General features: G+C 40.1%; 1 protein-coding gene across 1 annotated transcript in view; it reads left to right on the forward strand.

Moving 5' to 3' along the window:
* The first annotated feature begins 7,575 nt into the window (after positions 1–7,575).
* UTRN (utrophin) overlaps positions 7,576–19,015 on the forward strand; it is a 764,396-nt gene continuing 752,956 nt past the window's right edge. Inside the window, exons 1-2 of the mRNA XM_088474412.1 lie at positions 7,576–7,848; positions 11,194–11,402. Of these exons, the coding sequence (XP_088330538.1) occupies positions 11,321–11,402 (82 nt within the window). The 5' untranslated portion in view covers positions 7,576–7,848; positions 11,194–11,320. The remainder of the gene's footprint in view (positions 7,849–11,193; positions 11,403–19,015) is intronic.

A 19,015-nucleotide genomic window follows, 5' to 3' on the forward strand; every position in this document is an offset into this window, starting at 1 on the left:
CAGCATTGTCTTATAAAATAATTGCTGTGGACACCTGTGAGTCTTAAAAACAGAGTATCCTAAAGCTCCAGTGTACCCAAGATTCATAACCTAGAGAGACCTCCCACTGGCCTCTTATCCCCTGTCCCCCTCTCCCACTGTCCCCTTCTCCCCTGCAGTCTCTGCCACTCTCCCACTGTCCCCTTTTCCCCTGCAGTGTCTCCCACTGGCCCCCTAACCTCGCAAATCTCTCCCACTGGCCTGTTAACCTCTGCAGTCTCTCCCACTGGCCCCTTATATCTCCTGCAGTCCCTTCCATGGTCCCCTTCTCCCCTGCAGTATGTCCCACTGTTTCCTTCTCCCCTGAGTCCCTTCCACAGTCCTTTTCTCTGCAATCCCTCTGGCTGTCCCCTTTTATCTGCAGTCTCTCCCACAGTCCCCTTATCCTCTGCACTGCAGTTTCTCTCACTATCTCCGTGCAGTCTCTCCCACTATTTCCTTCTCTCCTGCAGTCTCTCACACTATTTCCTTTGTCCCTGCACTCTCCCACTATATCCTTCTCTCCTGCAGTCTCTTCCACTACTTCCTTTTCTTCTGCAGTCTCCTCCACTGTCACCTTTTCCCTGCAGTCTTTTTAACTATATGAAAAATTTGAGCTTCATCACTCTCTTCATATATGCCTGTACCCTCTCCCCATATGCACCTCTGCTCCTCCCCATCTGTGCCTATGTCCCCTCCCCATCTGTGCTAATGTCTCCTCCCAGCATGTTTGCATCTGCTCCCTTATCGTATGGTTGGTGGCTGTGATCAGAAAGGATGGCAGGTAAGCACATTTGTCTGTTACTAAAGGACCTATTCATCATTTAAGGTCGTATGGCCTCCGATGATGAAGTATTAAACTTGTTGCGAGAGATACTTTAGTATCCAACTTGCAGAGGGGGAAATGTGACATCAGAGCAATTCATCATTGCTCTGGTGAGGGGACAGCTGCTCTGAAAAGCAGTTGTCCCCTTGGTTAGTATCGCAGATACTTCTGTAGCTGCATTACTTACCTGCTTCCCGTTGTCCCGGCATACGTATGTGTGACTTTGGGTCATGCATGCACAAGGCTGCCAGGGAAATAGTGATGAGGTGGTGGAGGGATCCGCTCAGATCCCTCTTCACATCCCCGGAACTCCTATTGGACCCCTGATGATGAATAGCCCAGTAACCTAAAAATGCGGAAACTAGTGTTTCCGCAAGTTTACCGGGCCATTTATCGTATGATGAATAGGCCCCTAAGTGACTTATTTATCACAACGCGCATTTTTAATGTAGATGTAAAAAATATTTTATGCCCAAATTCACAATGTGTAAATTAATATTTTCATGCAAATTTAGTAAAATCCTCTTGCCAGGCGATGGTCTCGCAAAAGAACCTGCCCTGAGGTAGAGGTGGAAGCAGTGTGATAGCGTAATGCTATCACACTGTTTCTGGTTCTGGTCCCCGGCACACACTGTGCATGCACCGCTCTCAAGAGCCAACAGAGAGGGATCCGGAGCACCCCTCTCCAGAAGAATTTTCAAAATAGTAGCTCATAGGCTATTATAGTGTAATGCCATCTGGAGATGGCGTTACCCTATCGGGGCCAAGCTCCACAATGTGCTGGTAGAAAACCCGGGGCCACTTGTTTGTGTTTGCTCCCCAGTTGCCAGCCAGCCCCTGCCGGGCATCGATCATATCAGTTAGGGGCTCCCTGTTCAGCAGTGTTTTCAGAATATTTAGACTACTATATCCAACCTTGCATACAAGCTGAGCCGACTTATCAACTACCACCTCATATGTGGATGTGCACTGTAGATATCACTAGTTTGTACACTAACATAAAGAGGGTATTAGGGCGGTATACGACTTGTTGCATAGCAATGATCTCTATGAAGGTCCTTATCTGCAATTCTTTCTAACCTTATTAGAGCAGGTATTACATAAAAATTACTTCTACTTCAATGGCCAATTCTTTTTCCAATGCACGGGATGTGCTATGGGCTCTCACATCGCACCAGCTTATGCGAACAGTTACTTGTTCGCAATAGAGAGAGAGTTCTTTTTCCATAGAGATGTGAGAGATAAAATCATATTTTATAGCCGGTACATAGATGATGTACTTCTTTTTGGCGATTATAATGAGTTTAATCTAATGGAACTAATGGAAGAGATCAATAATAAAGAGTGCCCGATTAAATTTACATCTAATTTAAGTCTTGAACAGATAACATTTCTTGATGTCACCATCAAAAGAGATGGTAAGAAATTAAATACATACATCTATGCGAAGCCTACAGATCACAACACCTTATTAATAGCATCTAGCCATCACTAGGAGCTTGCCTTTCTAACAATTGTTAAGAGTTAAAAGAATTATGAGTGATGCCAACAAACTGGAGGAAGTTCTCACTAAAATGTGTGATAATTCAAAGTAAGGGCTATTCCTCAAAGTCCTTACAATTGCCAGGCAGAAGGCTGATAAAATCGAGAGAAGCGATTTACTGAAAAAACTAAGAAAAACAACAAAAGTAATAAATTACATTGGGCACACAGATTCAATACCTCTAATGATATTATCAATAGAACAACAAGATCACTATGGACAATTATTCAACAAGACAAGGACCTCAAATGTTTAAAACAATTTGAGATCCACTCTTGTTTAAAAAGAGGTAGAAACGTAAAAGATCGAATTGTCAAATCAGACATAACAGAACATGTAGAATCAGCTTCCAATGTACAAAAGAAAAGTGGAGGTTGCTACAAATGTACCGGCTGCATAACTTGCAGCCATATGATCATGGGTAAATTCTTTTTAAATCCACATACTGGACACCATTATTCCATCAGGCATGAAGTAACATGCTATCTGTTCGTTTATAGGGGGAGATGTAATAAAGCTTGGAGGGAGATAAACTTGGAGGTAAATAGCACCAACCAATCAGCGCCTAACTGTCATTTTTCAAACACAGCTTGTAAAGTGACAGTTAGGAGCTGATTGGTTGGTGCTATTTATCTCCAATTTTATCTCTCTCCAAGCTTTCTTAAATCTCCCCATAGAACGGAATGTTCTATATAGGTCCACTATCAGCACAGCATTTAGTGGGAAACCATCAGGGCCGGCCCTAGCCAATTTGGTGCCCTAGGCAAGATTTTGGCTGGTGCCCCCTAGAAGATAATCCACCACCAATCTTAAAGTGGGTACACAGCTGACGGATATATCTGCAGATTATGGTTGTTCATACACACTGAACAACCATCATCTGCGGCCCAGCTAGCCGGACGACACATAGCGACCCCCTCCCTGCCAGCCACTGCAGCAAGTGTAAGGGCGATCGGCTGAGCGCCCTTTGCACAGCTGACATGATATGTCTGTGAACAACTTTGTTCACGGACATATTGTGTGTACGGGATATTTTCGGCATCTCAGCATTTGAGACACACATATATATATATATATATATATATATATATATAGATATAAAAAAAAATATATATATATATATATACACATACACACATATATACACATGTATATAAAGTACAGTTTATATATATATATATATACACAGTATATATACACACATATATATATATATATACACACGCACACACACACATATATATATATACACATATACATACACACACATATACACATATATGCACATGCATATACATACATTTATATACATATATACACACACATATATACAGTATATATATATATATATATATATATACATATATATATAGCAAACGAATCTTCCAAGGACAGTAGGAGGCGGCACTCATCCGGACTCATTTAGAAAATAAGGGGCATATTTAATAAGCCGACTTTTCAAAGCCGAAATGGCTTTGTCAACACCCTGATGACAAGACCATTCCGGCTTTGAAACGTCGGCTTATTAAATATGCACCTTATTTTCTAAATGAGTCCGGATGAGTGCCACCTCCTCTGTCCTTGGAAGATTCGTTTGCTACATACTTCATATAGGAAGGCACCACGGCATTTAAACAATTATCTGGAGTGCCCGTCTACATGCATACATATATATATATATATATATATATATATATATATATACATACACATATATACAGTATATAATATATATATATATATATATATATACACACATACAAATAGCCTGCACCACTCTCTGCTTAGTGAGTGCAACCTAAACTAATGAATCTTGAGAATACTGACTCTTGTTACTGTTGGTGGTCAGCATGGCTGGAGTGGGAGTCACTGGGACCATGCTGAGTTCGGGGCTTGAGCCGCTCGGGCTGTACTGCACTGAGGTGCCTTGGTCCGGCGGTGAGCGCTTGGCGGCGGGCGGCAAATGCGGAGGCGGAGCCATGAGTCACTCACGGCTCTGCTCCGCAAAGGACCATGGAAGGTCGGGGGAGAACTGCAGAGCCATGGAATGCCCCATGGCATTCTGATGCCCTAGGCATTTGCTTAGTATGCCTATGCCTAGGGCCGGCTCTGGAAACCATCAAAACAACCGGTTGCTAGGCATTACTTTGAGAAGAGACACAATATGGCCAATTTCAGACACATGATAATTGACCATATTCCTGAAAGTCCGTATGGAGGTGATCGGCATAAAGCGTTACTACACTTAGAAACTAAATGGATGTATATGTTAGACACGGTAAAACCTAAATGACCATTTAACATTCTCTGCATTCCTTGAATAATAGCAAAGATATTTACTGCCATTTCACCATTATACTATATTATGTATTCAATTTGTGTAGAAACTACTAGACCCTTGAGAGTTTTGACAAACAACTGATATTATATGAATTCCTTTTTGTGACATTGCGGGGCATGTGTTGTTTGTGTATTTTGTATTTTATATGCTATAGGTATAATGTATTGATTAGAAATATGAGTATGCCTTCTGACAATAATATCTATAAGCATATAGGATATATAATGTTGATACATTATGTTTACTAAGCTGAAACTTTAGACTTTGTGAAGATTATCTAAGGACGAGAGCTATTGTAACCAGACCAGATACTGTTTTTAGATGCTATAAACATTTTTTTAAAACTTCACAGGTGTCGGCACTGGTTGACGTGGTGATGTGACGACTCCATGCCTCTGACGTCATTGGCAGCTACCAGGCGGGATCCAGAAACAGAGCTGACGAGCGGCAGACGCCTGGGGGTGATATGGTGCTCATGATCAAGGTGGTCTACCACCGAAACGACTGGCAGGCTTCTGTTGAATACTTGCATATGGTCACAGCAGGCACTGATAAGTACTATAGGAACTTTACTGCATAGCAGATGTGACATGCATTATGTTTACCCGATAAGCATGGCTGTGTTTTAATACACTCTATTTCTTTTGCATTAAGCTGAGGGTGTGCTGGTCTCGTTTTTTGATCTCTTTGGGATTGAATATGATGATAAATATCACAGTATGTGACCTTAGCACCCTAATCACTGAATTAAGTGTGTGCAGTTCTTCCTTTGTGGATTTTTGTATACATATACACATGAGAGATGATTGAAAGGTAATTAGACTAATTTTTTTTATTCAGAATCAGATGACTCCACAGCATTTGAACATTTTTCTTTTTCAAAGTGGCGTCCTTCACATTCAATACATTTTTTGCAGTGTTCCAACAAAGATTCAAAGCCGTGCAGTAGACTGTGACTTCTTGTTTTTTCAGGGTTGGGAATAACAGGGTGCTAAATTCGGGCTATATGGAGGGTGTTCCAGTGCTGTACCATTAATTTCAGTCAGTATCTCCAGTGCAGCAGCAGCAACATGAGTTGGGCATTGTCTTGGAGCAAAAACCACTGTTTTTTCAGCAAATGTGGTCTTCTCTTCCTCATGGCTCCACGCAAACGTATTTTTTTAGGACGTTGGCATAGTAGTCACCATTAATTGTCCAGTGCTGTAGGATCATACCGTGTGCATAAATAACAACATGCGTGCTTCCATACACTGGACTGTTGTTTGGATTCCGGATCATAATGACGAATCCACGATTCGTCACACGTCACAATCGATGTCAGGATCGGGTATCCTCTCTGACATTCGAACGGTGTTCTTGCACGATTCAACTTGTCCTCGCATCTGCTCTTCTGTGAGATATCTGGGTACCCACCTGGCACATACACGATGCTTTTTCAGTTCCTTTGTCACAATATGCTGAACTTGTTCAAAAGAGATGCCAAGTAAAGCCGAAAGTTCACGTTAAAAGTTAACCTTCTGTCATTTTGCAATATCTCCGCAGCTTTGGCAATGTTGACATCTGTAACCACGGTGGATGGTCTCCCAGAACGCGCTTCATCAGTCACTCGCATATTACCCTCTTTGAAGTGCTTCCACCAGCGAAATACTGCAGCATGGCTAATTCTTTTGCCACTGTATGCTTGCTTGAGTTTCATTTCCACTTTTTCCAAGTTTAACACAAAATTCAATCACACAACTCTGACGAAATGTCACAGACACGTCTTGCTCATCCGCCATGACGAAACGTACGAAGATCTTACACTAGCTGTGACCAAACAAAGAAGACTACAGCAGTCCAACCTCAGGTTCAGACACATTAAAAATTTAAATTACATAGTTACGTGTGACCTCATGTCTTTATATCTGCACACAATAATTCTCCCTTAATAAATAATACATAGATCCAGTACAATGTACAGTATTGTTATTATTATTATTAATTATTATTATTATTATTATTATTATTATTATTATTATCCTTTATTTATATGGCACCACAATGAGTTCACAGAGCCTTACAATACAGAAACAGTATGAATAAAACAAGAAAAAAGTGACATACAGTACAAAACATTGCAGGACATGGTTTATAAACATTGCTGCATCAGCAGTGATAATGCCCAATTAAGCAGCAGGGTGGCAGAGCCCAAAAATTGGGTGCCATTATAAGCAGTGGGGAAGAGCTGATGGTATATGTGAGGGAAGGAAAAGCACATCAGGGAAGTGGGTCCCGGTAGTGAGAGATTAATCTAAACCTACTATTTAAGCCCTAATATTAATTTGTTTAATTATTGATATTTATTATATTTAAAAGTGTTTGAAACTTTCTCAGTTTATATGAAGCAGATAAGAAAACAAAGGTAGTTTGAAAACAGCACAGGAAAATAAATACTTTTGATTTCTTTATTGCCTTTAATAAATATTGATGCTGAAACCTGCTGACAATGATCCAGTAGATGGCGCCTGCCAGCTGCTGTAAATGATACTGTAACTCCACTTCTGAACTGAGAAAAGAGTTTATGCTTTCAGAGTGGGCGGGAACGTGATAATATTATGCCACGTTCCCTCAGCTCCACTGCAGCCGACCGCACCGAAAACCAAGAGTAAAAAAGGAGTGTGAACCTTGGGTACAAAGTTACCAGGGAGAGCCCAGGAGGGCCACTGCCACCACTGAATTGCAAAGTCCATGCAACTTACATCGGAAGGAGAGCGATCAAGCAAAGGGGGTGACCGTGATCCTAGGATCGGACCGTGTGGAGCTCACTATATTTAGTGATCAGAGCAAAAGTAAAAGTTGCTATAGTCAGGACAGCTGCAAGTTTTTCCCTGTTTGCCAAGTAAGGGAGGAGCAGCTGCAAAGTGTAGAAATGTGTACAGGAATTAGTGTTTAGCGATCCAGGATGTTGTGAGCCTATCCCGCCCTTCAGATCCTTTGGGTGGTGGGATTTTAAATACCTTTAAAGAGTCTATTGGGGGTTTCCAGTGAGTCCAGGAAGCTGGTGGCTTTTTATGGTGACCGTATAGAGACTGTAAGACTGTATCCTCCTGCACGTTGTGTCTGTAGGAAAGCTCTTCCCAGGTAAGGTTACAGCCCTGAATAATTCATGCTTTCCCGAGACTGATCATGTACTGCACACTACTCTCCCTGCTCGTCTAGTTTCATTACACATACTGTACACATTACTGTATTTATTTAGTTTGCACCAAAGATCAGCCTTCCCGTATAATATTACTAGAGTATAAGCTGTTTGCAGTAACAGTATATATATATATATATATATATATATATATATATATATATATACATATATATATATATATATATATATATATATATATATATATATATATATATTCGTATGTTGTCATGATTGTATGTTAATACTGTAGATTGTACTGTGGATTAATATATCGATACTAATAAATAATTCATAGTGGAGCAGCTTGTTTGACAACTAACTCAGTGTCCAACATTGCTCAGTTTATACAGAACAGTGCAATTGTGTATTTGCTCCCAGTGACATACTTTGACATATGGTAACAAATAGAACATATTTAGTTGTTGTATTGATGTAAAAGAGATAGATTAGGTTCTCTGTAACAAGCGTGGTGAATTGGTGCTGGTCAGGGACCAGATGTCACAGTGTGGTGTCCCAGAACAAATGGGGTCACCCAGGCAAAGATAAATTACTAGACGCAAAATCCTAACTGTAGTGAGGAGGAGAAAAAAAGATTTTAAATGGCATTACTCCTAGAGATGGAGGTGGTGTATTAATTGCAATAGACAATATTATTGTATAAGAGCAATATTTAAAGTCATGGTTGTCATGGTAAATTAAATGTTTCCAATGCTTTATACATTCATTGATCATTGTCGTTTGTGATATGTGATAATGTTGAGTAGTTCAAATAGACAGCACAATATCAAAAAGCCCTATATGTGCTTTCACAGTATTTGTTGTAAAAATAAAAAATGATATTTTTAATTTAATTTTCTCCCCTAGCTCCTCTCCTGCTGACATGTGATAATTACAAAGTAAATTTATTGCTTTCAATAAACTGAAATACTTTAAACTTGCATGGCTCTGTCACAGGATTACCGGCAGCATGGATGGGAGATGTCAGTAAATTGTTTTGCAGGTGTGTTACAACGAAATCCCCTCATAGGATGTGATGTGAGTACAGAAGGAACCTCTCCCTCTTTCTCCATGCATCAGACCAAGTAATCTGAAACGTTCTTAGCTTCAACTCCCAAAATAAAGCTAGGAGTGAATATTCCTCAAAGAAAATCTGTCGGAATGTCTAAATTTAGCTTACTTCGTTTTGGAGTGGATATTAGATTTGAGTATTCAGCCTCACAAACACAAACATTCATTTTGAAGGACTTAACATTTGTTGTTAAAGGCAGTTAAATGCACTTAGGGGCATATTTACTAAGCAGTGGATTTTGAGAACCCTCAGTTTTTTCACATTTTGCCTGACAGATTTTAAAGGGCAATAATACTTATGCAAAACATACCTGTTTTTGCATTTACTGTTAATGCCTTTCTAAATATGGCAGGCAAAATGCGTAAAAGCCGATGATTTTGAAAATTCACTGCGGCTGTAAGGTGCTGGTGTTCACACTGTTTCATCATCACCTCGCAACCACCACCATGGCCTATTTTTCTTACATTCCATAGACGTGCACAGGAAAATCTACAATGTTGGGCTAAAGTATTAAGCGATGAAGTGCACACATCCCGACAGAACATTGCCACTAATAGAATACATCACTGATATTAGTGGTTCAAAATTATGTAAGTGAATGGACATGTTCACATAGACTTTCTATTAAAATTTGCATTGCTTTGCCTTGTGTGAGTTTTATCGTTTGCCTCTTGCAGTCACTATCATTATCACTTGGCAAAACAAAGAGGAGTTCTATGGAAACGATCATTGGGGACGATTTTGTGTTGGGTGCAAAGCATAAAAGAAAAGCAAGTAACTTTGCACCATGGCAAAACCATGTTGCACTGCAGGTGGGGCAGATGTGAAATGTGCAGAGATTTAGAGAGGGGCGTGTCCAAAGTACACTTTAAATTGCAGTGTAAAATGTGTCCAGCATTTCTGGGCTACATGCAAAAGCAGACGGTATTTACCCTGTATGCAACAGTAATAAATGTATTGGCACCCATTGCATTGCAACATGGTTTGTCAAGGGGCAAAGTTACTTGCTTTTTTTTGCTTTGCTCTCAATGTGCATAATACTGCTGGGATGCTTTATGCTGCATTAATGGTTGTGTTCAGGGCCGTAACAGGGCTTAAATGCACCCTGTGCCCGCCCTGCCCCCGTAGCGCCCAACATCATGACGTTGAGCATCATTACATTGCGCAGAGGGTGCGGGGATGGCAGCACATAGAACTGACTTGGAGCGCCCTGAGGACGCTCCAAAATCAGCTGTTCATACTGCAGGGTGCCTGTCTGGAGCGTCTAAAGGACGCTCGGGCAGCACCGCAGCAGTGATCCTGGCTGCAGGGTGCCATTCCAGACACCCTACCAACCTAAAGCAAGGCACAGCAGGGCGGCGACACTGGTCACGCACCCCCTGTTACAGCCCTGGTTCTGTTCCATCACTTTGGTAAAACTATTTTTTTTATTGTATCCTCTTACATTGGTGCGTGAGATTTTAGGGTGATTTCAGAGTTTAGCTTAAACTATTATCCTAAAGTTGGGTACACACTGTACAACGGTGCAACTCAGTGATGCCGCAATTCGATGTAACAATACTTTACATCGGCGTTCACACTACATGATCCAGCATACGACAGAGCGATGTATCGTTACATGCTGCATATAACCACTCCGCATTGCTGGATTTGGCATACACATTATACAATGTGTACAATATATCATTCCAATCCACGTTGGAACGATATATCGTATGATAGATCTTATAGTGTGTATCAGGCTTTTCCTTTATGCCCAACACTTCGCAATCAATCATCCTTACTCATCATTTGGAAAATTACAAATTGAGAACATACTGCAAACAGATTCCCCAATTTCATTCCCCATAATTTCCTCCACTTATGTCATTTTTCCTCTTTAATTGTATTTTGTATTGTCTATATGAGTACGGTATTAGAAGGTAAAATTTATCATCACATTGTGCGGTATGCCATATTTTATATACGTCCATCTAGAATGGATTTGAAGCTAATGTGGTCTGTAAGATTTAAGTCACTGAAGAAAGCAAGAATACCATATACAAGTGAAGACAAAATACCCTATAGTATGTGTAATAAGTTGAAGACATTTCCCATCTATACCTTTGTTTTACTAACCATATGGAGATATTTCACATATTTTTGCTATTGTACGTATTGGAATATGGCTGAATAATAAGTATGCAAACCTAATTTTTTTCGTACCTTCTTTCAGGTTTTTACAGACAACCCACCTTTCTGCTCCAAGTTAAATGACCACGGCTTTTTATTTTTTGTAAAGTGTGCTAAAGTTTAATCTAGAAGGAATTATCTGGAATCAGTCACCGAGGATAATCTGAAAAATGGCCAATGTTGGGGCTCAGCTCGACAGACCTGATGGAGAACAAAACAATGAGTTTAGCGATATTATCAAAACCCGATCTGGTAGGTTGTAAATGCATTCCTGTAATTATGTCTTCTTTGAACTCTTTTATTGATTAATGAGATGAAATGTTAAGCATTCCAGCTGTTGACTAGTTCTGTTTTCTCGGATATGTACCTTAGTCACAGATGGTGTCTTAAAAGTCACCAGTCTTTGTATACCTACAATAATAAATACATGTCACAAATGAGATTTCTCTTTAAATTTTGTCTATGAGTTTTAGAGCTTGTTCTGCTCTTAATGCGCCTAAAAACCGCATCAACAATACGATAATTTATCATGGGCAGTTTAGTTTAAGTAGGATGGTTCCTTATGAATTTATTCCACCATTGCATTCTAAAATTTTAAAAACTTGTTTAATAGTTTTGACTGCAGCACAACCTATTTCTCCTATCTTAAAGGATGTTAACAGTACTATTCAAATGTATTTTTTAAAAGTGTAACGCGTCAAAAAGAGCAGGCAAATAACTTATGAATTTAGAGCTGGATTCAATTAGTCTCGAAAAGCCGCGGTTTTGCGTAAAGTTTTCACATGTGCGAGGTTTTCGCACAAAAAGGCATATCATGCAATCCTATAGCCGGAGTTTTTTGTACGTGCGAATTCTCCATAGGCAAAAACCGGCAAAAAGTTTTCTCAATCTCAGAGCAGGTGAAAAGTTCTGCAAACCCCCTTTTCTACTTCAGGGTCCATAGGGTATCCACAGGATACCTTGGGGTATAGGTGTGACGTCAGTCGCAGGGCACCAAAGAGTTAAGCTTTCAGCCTCCCAGATTGCACTAGGTCCCCCTCCTATACCCCGCCCCCGGGCCAAGGCACCTCAGTTTAGTTTGGTGCCCGGCCGGAGTCGGGTGCACCTGTTGGAGTGGGGGCTAGAAGAGCCCCTGAAGCTTTTTCTTCATGCAGCTGTGGCTGCACATCTGGATGAACAGCATGGACAGTCAGTCCTGACGTCCATGCTGTCTTCCCTACACCCCGCCGGTACCAGAACGCCGGTACTGATCCGGGGATGCTGGTGGGCGTCTGGGGTCACAGCTAGCGGTGACCCCAGATGCTCCGGACCATGGCCGGATTCAAGGGGGACAGAGGTAAGCAGCGGGGTCCCGCGGTGGGTCCCCGCTGATCACATGGTCCTAAGTCCCCAGGCAGGGGGCTCCCTGGGGACTGGCTGCAGCGTGGAGCCAGGCGACCAACCTGCACTTCCACTACCCCCTGGGACAGCGGACCGCAGCAGAGCGGTAGCGCTGCGGCATCCCAGGGGTTAAATGCATGCCAGGGGAGCGCGCCTTCCCTGTCTCACAGCCGGCGCCTCCCCCGCTGCACACAGCCCTCTCTGCACTGTGCTGACTGGTCCTGTGTCAGCGCTCCTCCCCCAGGCCAGCTTCTCTCTGCTCCTCGGCGGCCATCTTCTCTGCAACGCATGGTGAACGCTGCTGGAAGTCTGGAAGGAAGCATCGTGGTCTGGGTCCCCCCGCATACCTCTCCTCCGCTGTGGCTCAGGTCTGTGTATGCAGCGCTGTGTCCTACCAGGCCCTGTGTCTGTGTAGTTGAGTGATCAGCGCTGTTAGTGCAGGAATTGTTATTTCTCTGCATTGTATGTGACTGTGAAAATGTCGGAACTTGGTTCAGAACCCTTAGGACACCCCCTAATGACAAATTAGGCAAAATTATTTTTTGATTAGCTTAATTTAGCCAATAATGGCATGACATTTTGGGGATGAAAAAATTAAAAGTGTTGGCAGCTGGGTTTAGAGTGTTGGGTCTGGTATTTTGGGGGGTGGCAGCTGTATGGATGGGACATATGTTTTAAAAATTGCATGTGGCTGCACCAGGTGTATTTTTAACAATCTTTAAAGTTTACTTTTTTTACTCAAAATTATATTTGCATCCATTTTAATGTACCCCTAATTTGGCTGCAGGATTTATTTTGGCAAAAAAATGCTCATTATAATTTTTCCATTGTTACACAAAAATGCATATAACAGCCATTTGACACAATTTAAGAACCTCAAATATTTTTATTAGGGCCACGAATACACTTTTATATTGATTTCCTATGTCAGTTAGCTTTTTTATGAGGTACAGACAGATTTCCCCAAATTCACCTTTACTTTTCGCAGGTTACTCCATGAAAAGTTTTTGTGCGAATGCCGCATCGCGTCTTTTGTAATAGGGTAGTGCGAAAACCGAGAGTGCACATAGACAAAGACGCGAAAATATTGCACCAAAGCACCCGAAGTGTGCGAAAACTTCACAGTTTTTTGCGTCTAATTGAATTCCCCCCTTAGTTTAAAAGGCTCCAAATTTAACTATGGTACATTTTTATTTTGACTACAAGGCATTCACATACTTAATACTGGTCTAGTTAACCCTTTGCTTACATATTTTGTTGTTAAATTCAAAGGTAACTTTAGCAGCGAGCAATTTTCAGATTGCTTTTGAGAAAACTGAATTGAAATATTTGTGAGTGTGAACTAAATTATACAGTTGTATTACTGACAGTGCTTTTGCTGTAGCTCCACTTTTGTAAATGTGTACTGTGCTTTTATGTGTGATTTACTATTGTATAGAGCCAGAATCGGGCTTTTAAAGACCACTAAACCTAAAATTAAGGTTAGGTACATGAAATTTGGAAAGCTGCAAAATTCGTAAGCACACTATGCTTCCTTCCCCTCAACAACCTCTATTATTAACTCGGTAACATCCATGCAACCAGCCCCGACTTCAAATTAATAGCAGTCACAATTAACAATTAGACCAATTTTCCCCACAAACAACCCTGATATAAAGTTAAAAGCATTCACATTTATCACTTTTCAATACATTGGAAAGTTATCTCACCACTCATCCGACTATAAATGCAATCTCAGATACTTCATAATGTACATTTGACTCAGTGGTATGAGACTCGTGCTCTTATTGGTGACCCTCCCACTGTTTTGGCCAAAGGATGAGTGTCAGGACTTTTTTTGCATGTACATTGTAGTTCCCAGTTCTCACTATAGCTCTGCCCATTGGCATTACCGCTAATTACTGTTTTTAACATTGGTGTCTGCATTCCCTTTTTTATTTTGCACACTTTGTAACACCTCTGTGTACTTATAAAAAGTTTTTCGCGTCTAATTGAATTCCCCCCTTAGTTTAAAAGGCTCCAAATTTAACAATGGTACATTTTTATTTTGACTACAGGCATTCACATACTTAATACTGGTCTAGTTAACCCTCTCCAATATATAACAGGCCATTTTGCATTGTTCTGTCCATTGGTATTTACCAATGCTTGCTTGCTGGGACAGTGAATTAGAAAATGCAAAAGACTGTGGTGTAGATTTACTAAACGTTTTATTTTCAAAGCTGCCAGAGATCGGCAGCTTTGGCGGATTTCAAATGGCAATTGTAATTAATGCTAAATCAGGCTTGTTGAAAATCTGGCCCATAGTAAATCTGTCCCTTCCCTTTCTAGATGCCTGGGGACGCTACTGTGCACGTGAGCGCAGTCCATCTACTGGAGAGTGATCCGAAGCTTGCTCTCTGGTGATACTGTAGCACACAGGCCTCATTGGCAGCGTGACCTGATGGTGCCATAAGCCGAGACGCTAAGCTTTTTGTTGTTGTTATAAAAAATGGCGACTTTTAATTGCCAAATGCAAGGGGATGTCTCTGATATCTCCTGTGTTCAGGCTTTGTTAAATAAGATAGTAACTTAAATCACATGGGAACTGCTGTTTTCGCATGATTTTTGGGGGAAATCAGGTTAATAAATAGGCCACAGAGTGCACGTAGGTGGTTTTAAGTCACTTGTGTTACTGATCACCTTTTTTGGCACATGAAAGATAGACACCAATGAACTAGAGTTTATTAATCCCTGTGAGAATTAGTATTGTCCACACTCACAGGTATCTTCACATAAGGTGGAAGTATAAGAAAATGTTTTATTATTTTTAAATCCATTGTATTTTCGGGTATAAAAAATGCCTGTGTGTTTGGTAGGAGCTGTTTGACCCTGGTTCGCCAGCCCCCACCCTCTGCGTCTGTAGATGGTAAGAAGGAACACAGCACATGCATATTACACTTGCGTTTAATGTGACAACATTTTTCATATTGCTCTATATTGGAGAGATAAAACAACTTAATTGGGTTTATTTAATAAGTAGATGCTAACACATTCCTTCATTTTGCACAACAAAACAAGAGAATTGGATTGATGGCAATAGTTGTCCCTTTAAAACAATGTGAGGAATCTGCTTGTTTTGAGATTTGTTTATTGTATTGACCTTCATAACTTCACATAATGAATCAGCCTTCATGTCCAGTTTGTTAGGCTGTAGGTGGAAATATATCAGTTTACCTGTGTGAATGATCTCCATTTATTTTCAGGCCCGTCCTCCTTGACAACAGCTCTATTTTCAGCTATTAAATGTTATGCACTATTAAAAAAAATTGTTAAACTAAGAGAGGTGGTCTTTTAGTCCAACACATGAAAGATAATATAGAGAATTTTGTTTCTTTATTGCACTAATTATAAAGTTATAGTGTTATAGTAAAATCTTTCATTTGAATCCAGTTCACTGGTGTGAAATATTTGCATGGCTTTCAGTTCTTGCATGTTTATTGCACATATTAATGATAAACTGCAGATCTTTCTGGAAATATATATAGAAAATAAAAAACAAGTTAAGTGCTAATACTGTTTTGTGCCTTTTAAAAAATAAAAATAAATTAATTAACTTCAAAGAGATACATAGCATTATAGGGGATGCTCAGGTTTTTAGGCTTTAATGTGGCCACTATTTTTTGAATTAATTTTATTTTGTAAAAATACAATTTGTAATTATGGCCTTCTAGTTGTTGCGCTTCTGCCCTAGTAATAACTTTTACTATTCACGTTTACTGCCAAGTTGGTATACTTTGGGCGAGGTGACTTCCTTACCACACACGCATCAGAATAATGAATCTCATTACTATGTGTGGCCAGTATAGCTCCGCTCCAACTCTCCCGACGGAACATCTGAGAGAATATACCTGCATTATTATGTATATGCATGTATACGGTCAACTGATCAAAAATAAAACCGGTCGACATTCATAAAGTCAACACATTCTGAATGTAGACAGTCAAAATGTCAACATGGACATTAGGTTAACCATTCTGTGGACATGTATATAGGTTGACAGGGTTAAACGGTTAAAAACTGGAAATAAATACCGCGCTAGTATACAGAAATAGTATAAAAGTAGATTTAATAACCAGACAGAAAATGCATTACAAGTGTGTATAGAATACCCAAGGGCAAATACAAAAAACAATATAGGAGATGAATTGATGAGGTCTAATGAAGACAACTAAAATATGGTAGAAACAATTTGCAACATAAGAAATAACAAAACATGTAAAAAGCAATAAATAATGAACACATGAAAAATGGTAATAGTGATGAATGAATGAAGAGTGATCAATGAAAAAATATTTAGCTTTTTTCTGTGAGGGTTAAACGGTTGACGCATTCAAAAGGTCGACATTTAACATGTTTTTTTCATGATTTTTAGGGTTAGATTTAGGGTTAGCGGTTATGGTTAGTCTAAAACAACAAAAAAAAAACAAGGTGTCAACATTTTTAGTGATGATATGTTAAATGTCAACCTTTTTAATGTGCCGTCTATTTAACCGTGTTGACCCAAATACACGGCTACAGAATGATGATCGATCCAATGACCATGTTGACCTATTGACTGTGGACATTTAGAATCATTCGGCCTTGTGGTGTCGGCCTTATTACTGTCAATCTTTTAAACCACACCCATGTGCATTGCCATCTTTTAATTAGCCAGATATTCATCTGTGCACTAAAGAGTAGAATAGCAGTCACACATATATTAACTCTTGGGAACATCTCTTAAACACAGTAAAAATAGATTAGTTGTGTGGACAGGACAGCTGCATGTAACTTTTACTTACTCAGTTTCCTAAACTAAGAAACTTGTCATTTTAAAGTTGTGAGTGGTGATATTGAAACCACTATAATAAAGTCACTGACTATTTGCAGCTCGTTAAGTAATGTCTCCTCTTTAAAGTATACATTGAGTTGTCTGACAGTTAAATTTGTTTCTTTGTTTAAATATATCATAAGACCATATATTGATTAAAATCTCTTGTTTTGCCTATAAAGCAATGGTATCATATTATATAACCCGTGCTTTAGTTTCAGTCTCTTCTATGTTAGCAATAGCCCCCATCTTTGCTACTTTCATGTTTACTGCCATCGTCTTTAAGTAAAAGAATGAAATACGAGGTCATTTTGTTAATTGTGAACCTTTTTGCCCTGAGGTTATTATGAGGTAGGGAAGGATAGCTATAGGGAGCAATAGACCAGACACTGTCGCCATGGCAGAGACAGAATGATATTTGTGATATATTAGGAAACCTGCTGGATTAAAGGAATTCAGAGTGGAAAATTCCTAAGATATACTGAATTTCTGTCTTGTTAAACCTAACAAAAATAAAATGAACCTACGTTTGTAGCTCACTCAGTGTATCCGTATGTGGCATTGTGTATACAAAATACTTTATCTGATTTTATGTATATTCTAATCTACAGAAGTCTATCTTTGTGCTGTTTTATTGGTCTAACAAATCTTACCATACCAGCTTTTTTTTCTTGGTCCCAATGGGTTCTCACTTTTTATAGTGCTGCAAATAGTTTCTGCATCCTTTTATAACCAAGCAACATGTAACTGCTTGGCAAGGCTCTTGTAGAGACACAGTGGATGTTCCCACCTCAATTCCAAAAAATAAGACAAAAAGAAAAAGGTACAATTTGGATTTTACTTTTTGTAACACAAGGCCTGATTCACTACTGTATGCAACTGCAAATACGCACCTGCCGATTATTTTGCACTGCGCATGCTTACGCGTCCGAACGCAGGCATGCCAGTTCGTTCGTTTGCCGTTACAGGGGCATGCATAAATTATCCACTGCGATCTCACACGCAGTGTGAGGTCTCATAGCGTGCGTAGTTGTTAGCAATTTCTGAGTAAGGTCAGGGCTTGTGCAAGGGTGCATGAAGCTGCGAAGGTACTCGATTGTACCGATGGTTTTACTATTCTGCTAAACATGACGGATGTGTGTAAGGTAAAGTGGTCGTCCTTATGTTGTGCTGAGTTTGCATTGCGATCGCAGAGGATTAGCTTGCTATCGCAATTGAACTACATACGTACGCAGTATTGCGATCCGTAGTGAATCAGGCCCACAGTTAGTATGACACCACAATAAATTTAAAGTTATCAACATTCTTTTCATGATAGCAGGCCTGCTTCATAGTTGTACGTAAGCCTGAAGGTTTACACACAATTCAATGTTTAATGATCAGCCCATGCGCAAGACCTGTACTGCGCATGTGCCATTCACTGACTGTGATGGCGGTCCCAGTCCCCCCTAAGCCGCAGCATGATTGACATGCTGCTGCCGTTTCGGGTCAGAGAAGGGGCAGTGATGGCCAGTGTTCTTGAAAATGGGAGCATATCGGCCCCGTTTTTTAAGGCGTGCTGAGACCAGTGGCTGCGTCTTCAAGCGCAATTTCAATGGCCCTGACAGAGTGTAAATACTGGCCATCCTCCGT

The sequence above is a fragment of the Taudactylus pleione genome, unplaced genomic scaffold (assembly GCF_031769625.1).
Source record: "Taudactylus pleione unplaced genomic scaffold, aTauple2 ptg000154l, whole genome shotgun sequence".
In the NCBI taxonomy this organism is placed as follows: domain Eukaryota; kingdom Metazoa; phylum Chordata; class Amphibia; order Anura; family Myobatrachidae; genus Taudactylus; species Taudactylus pleione.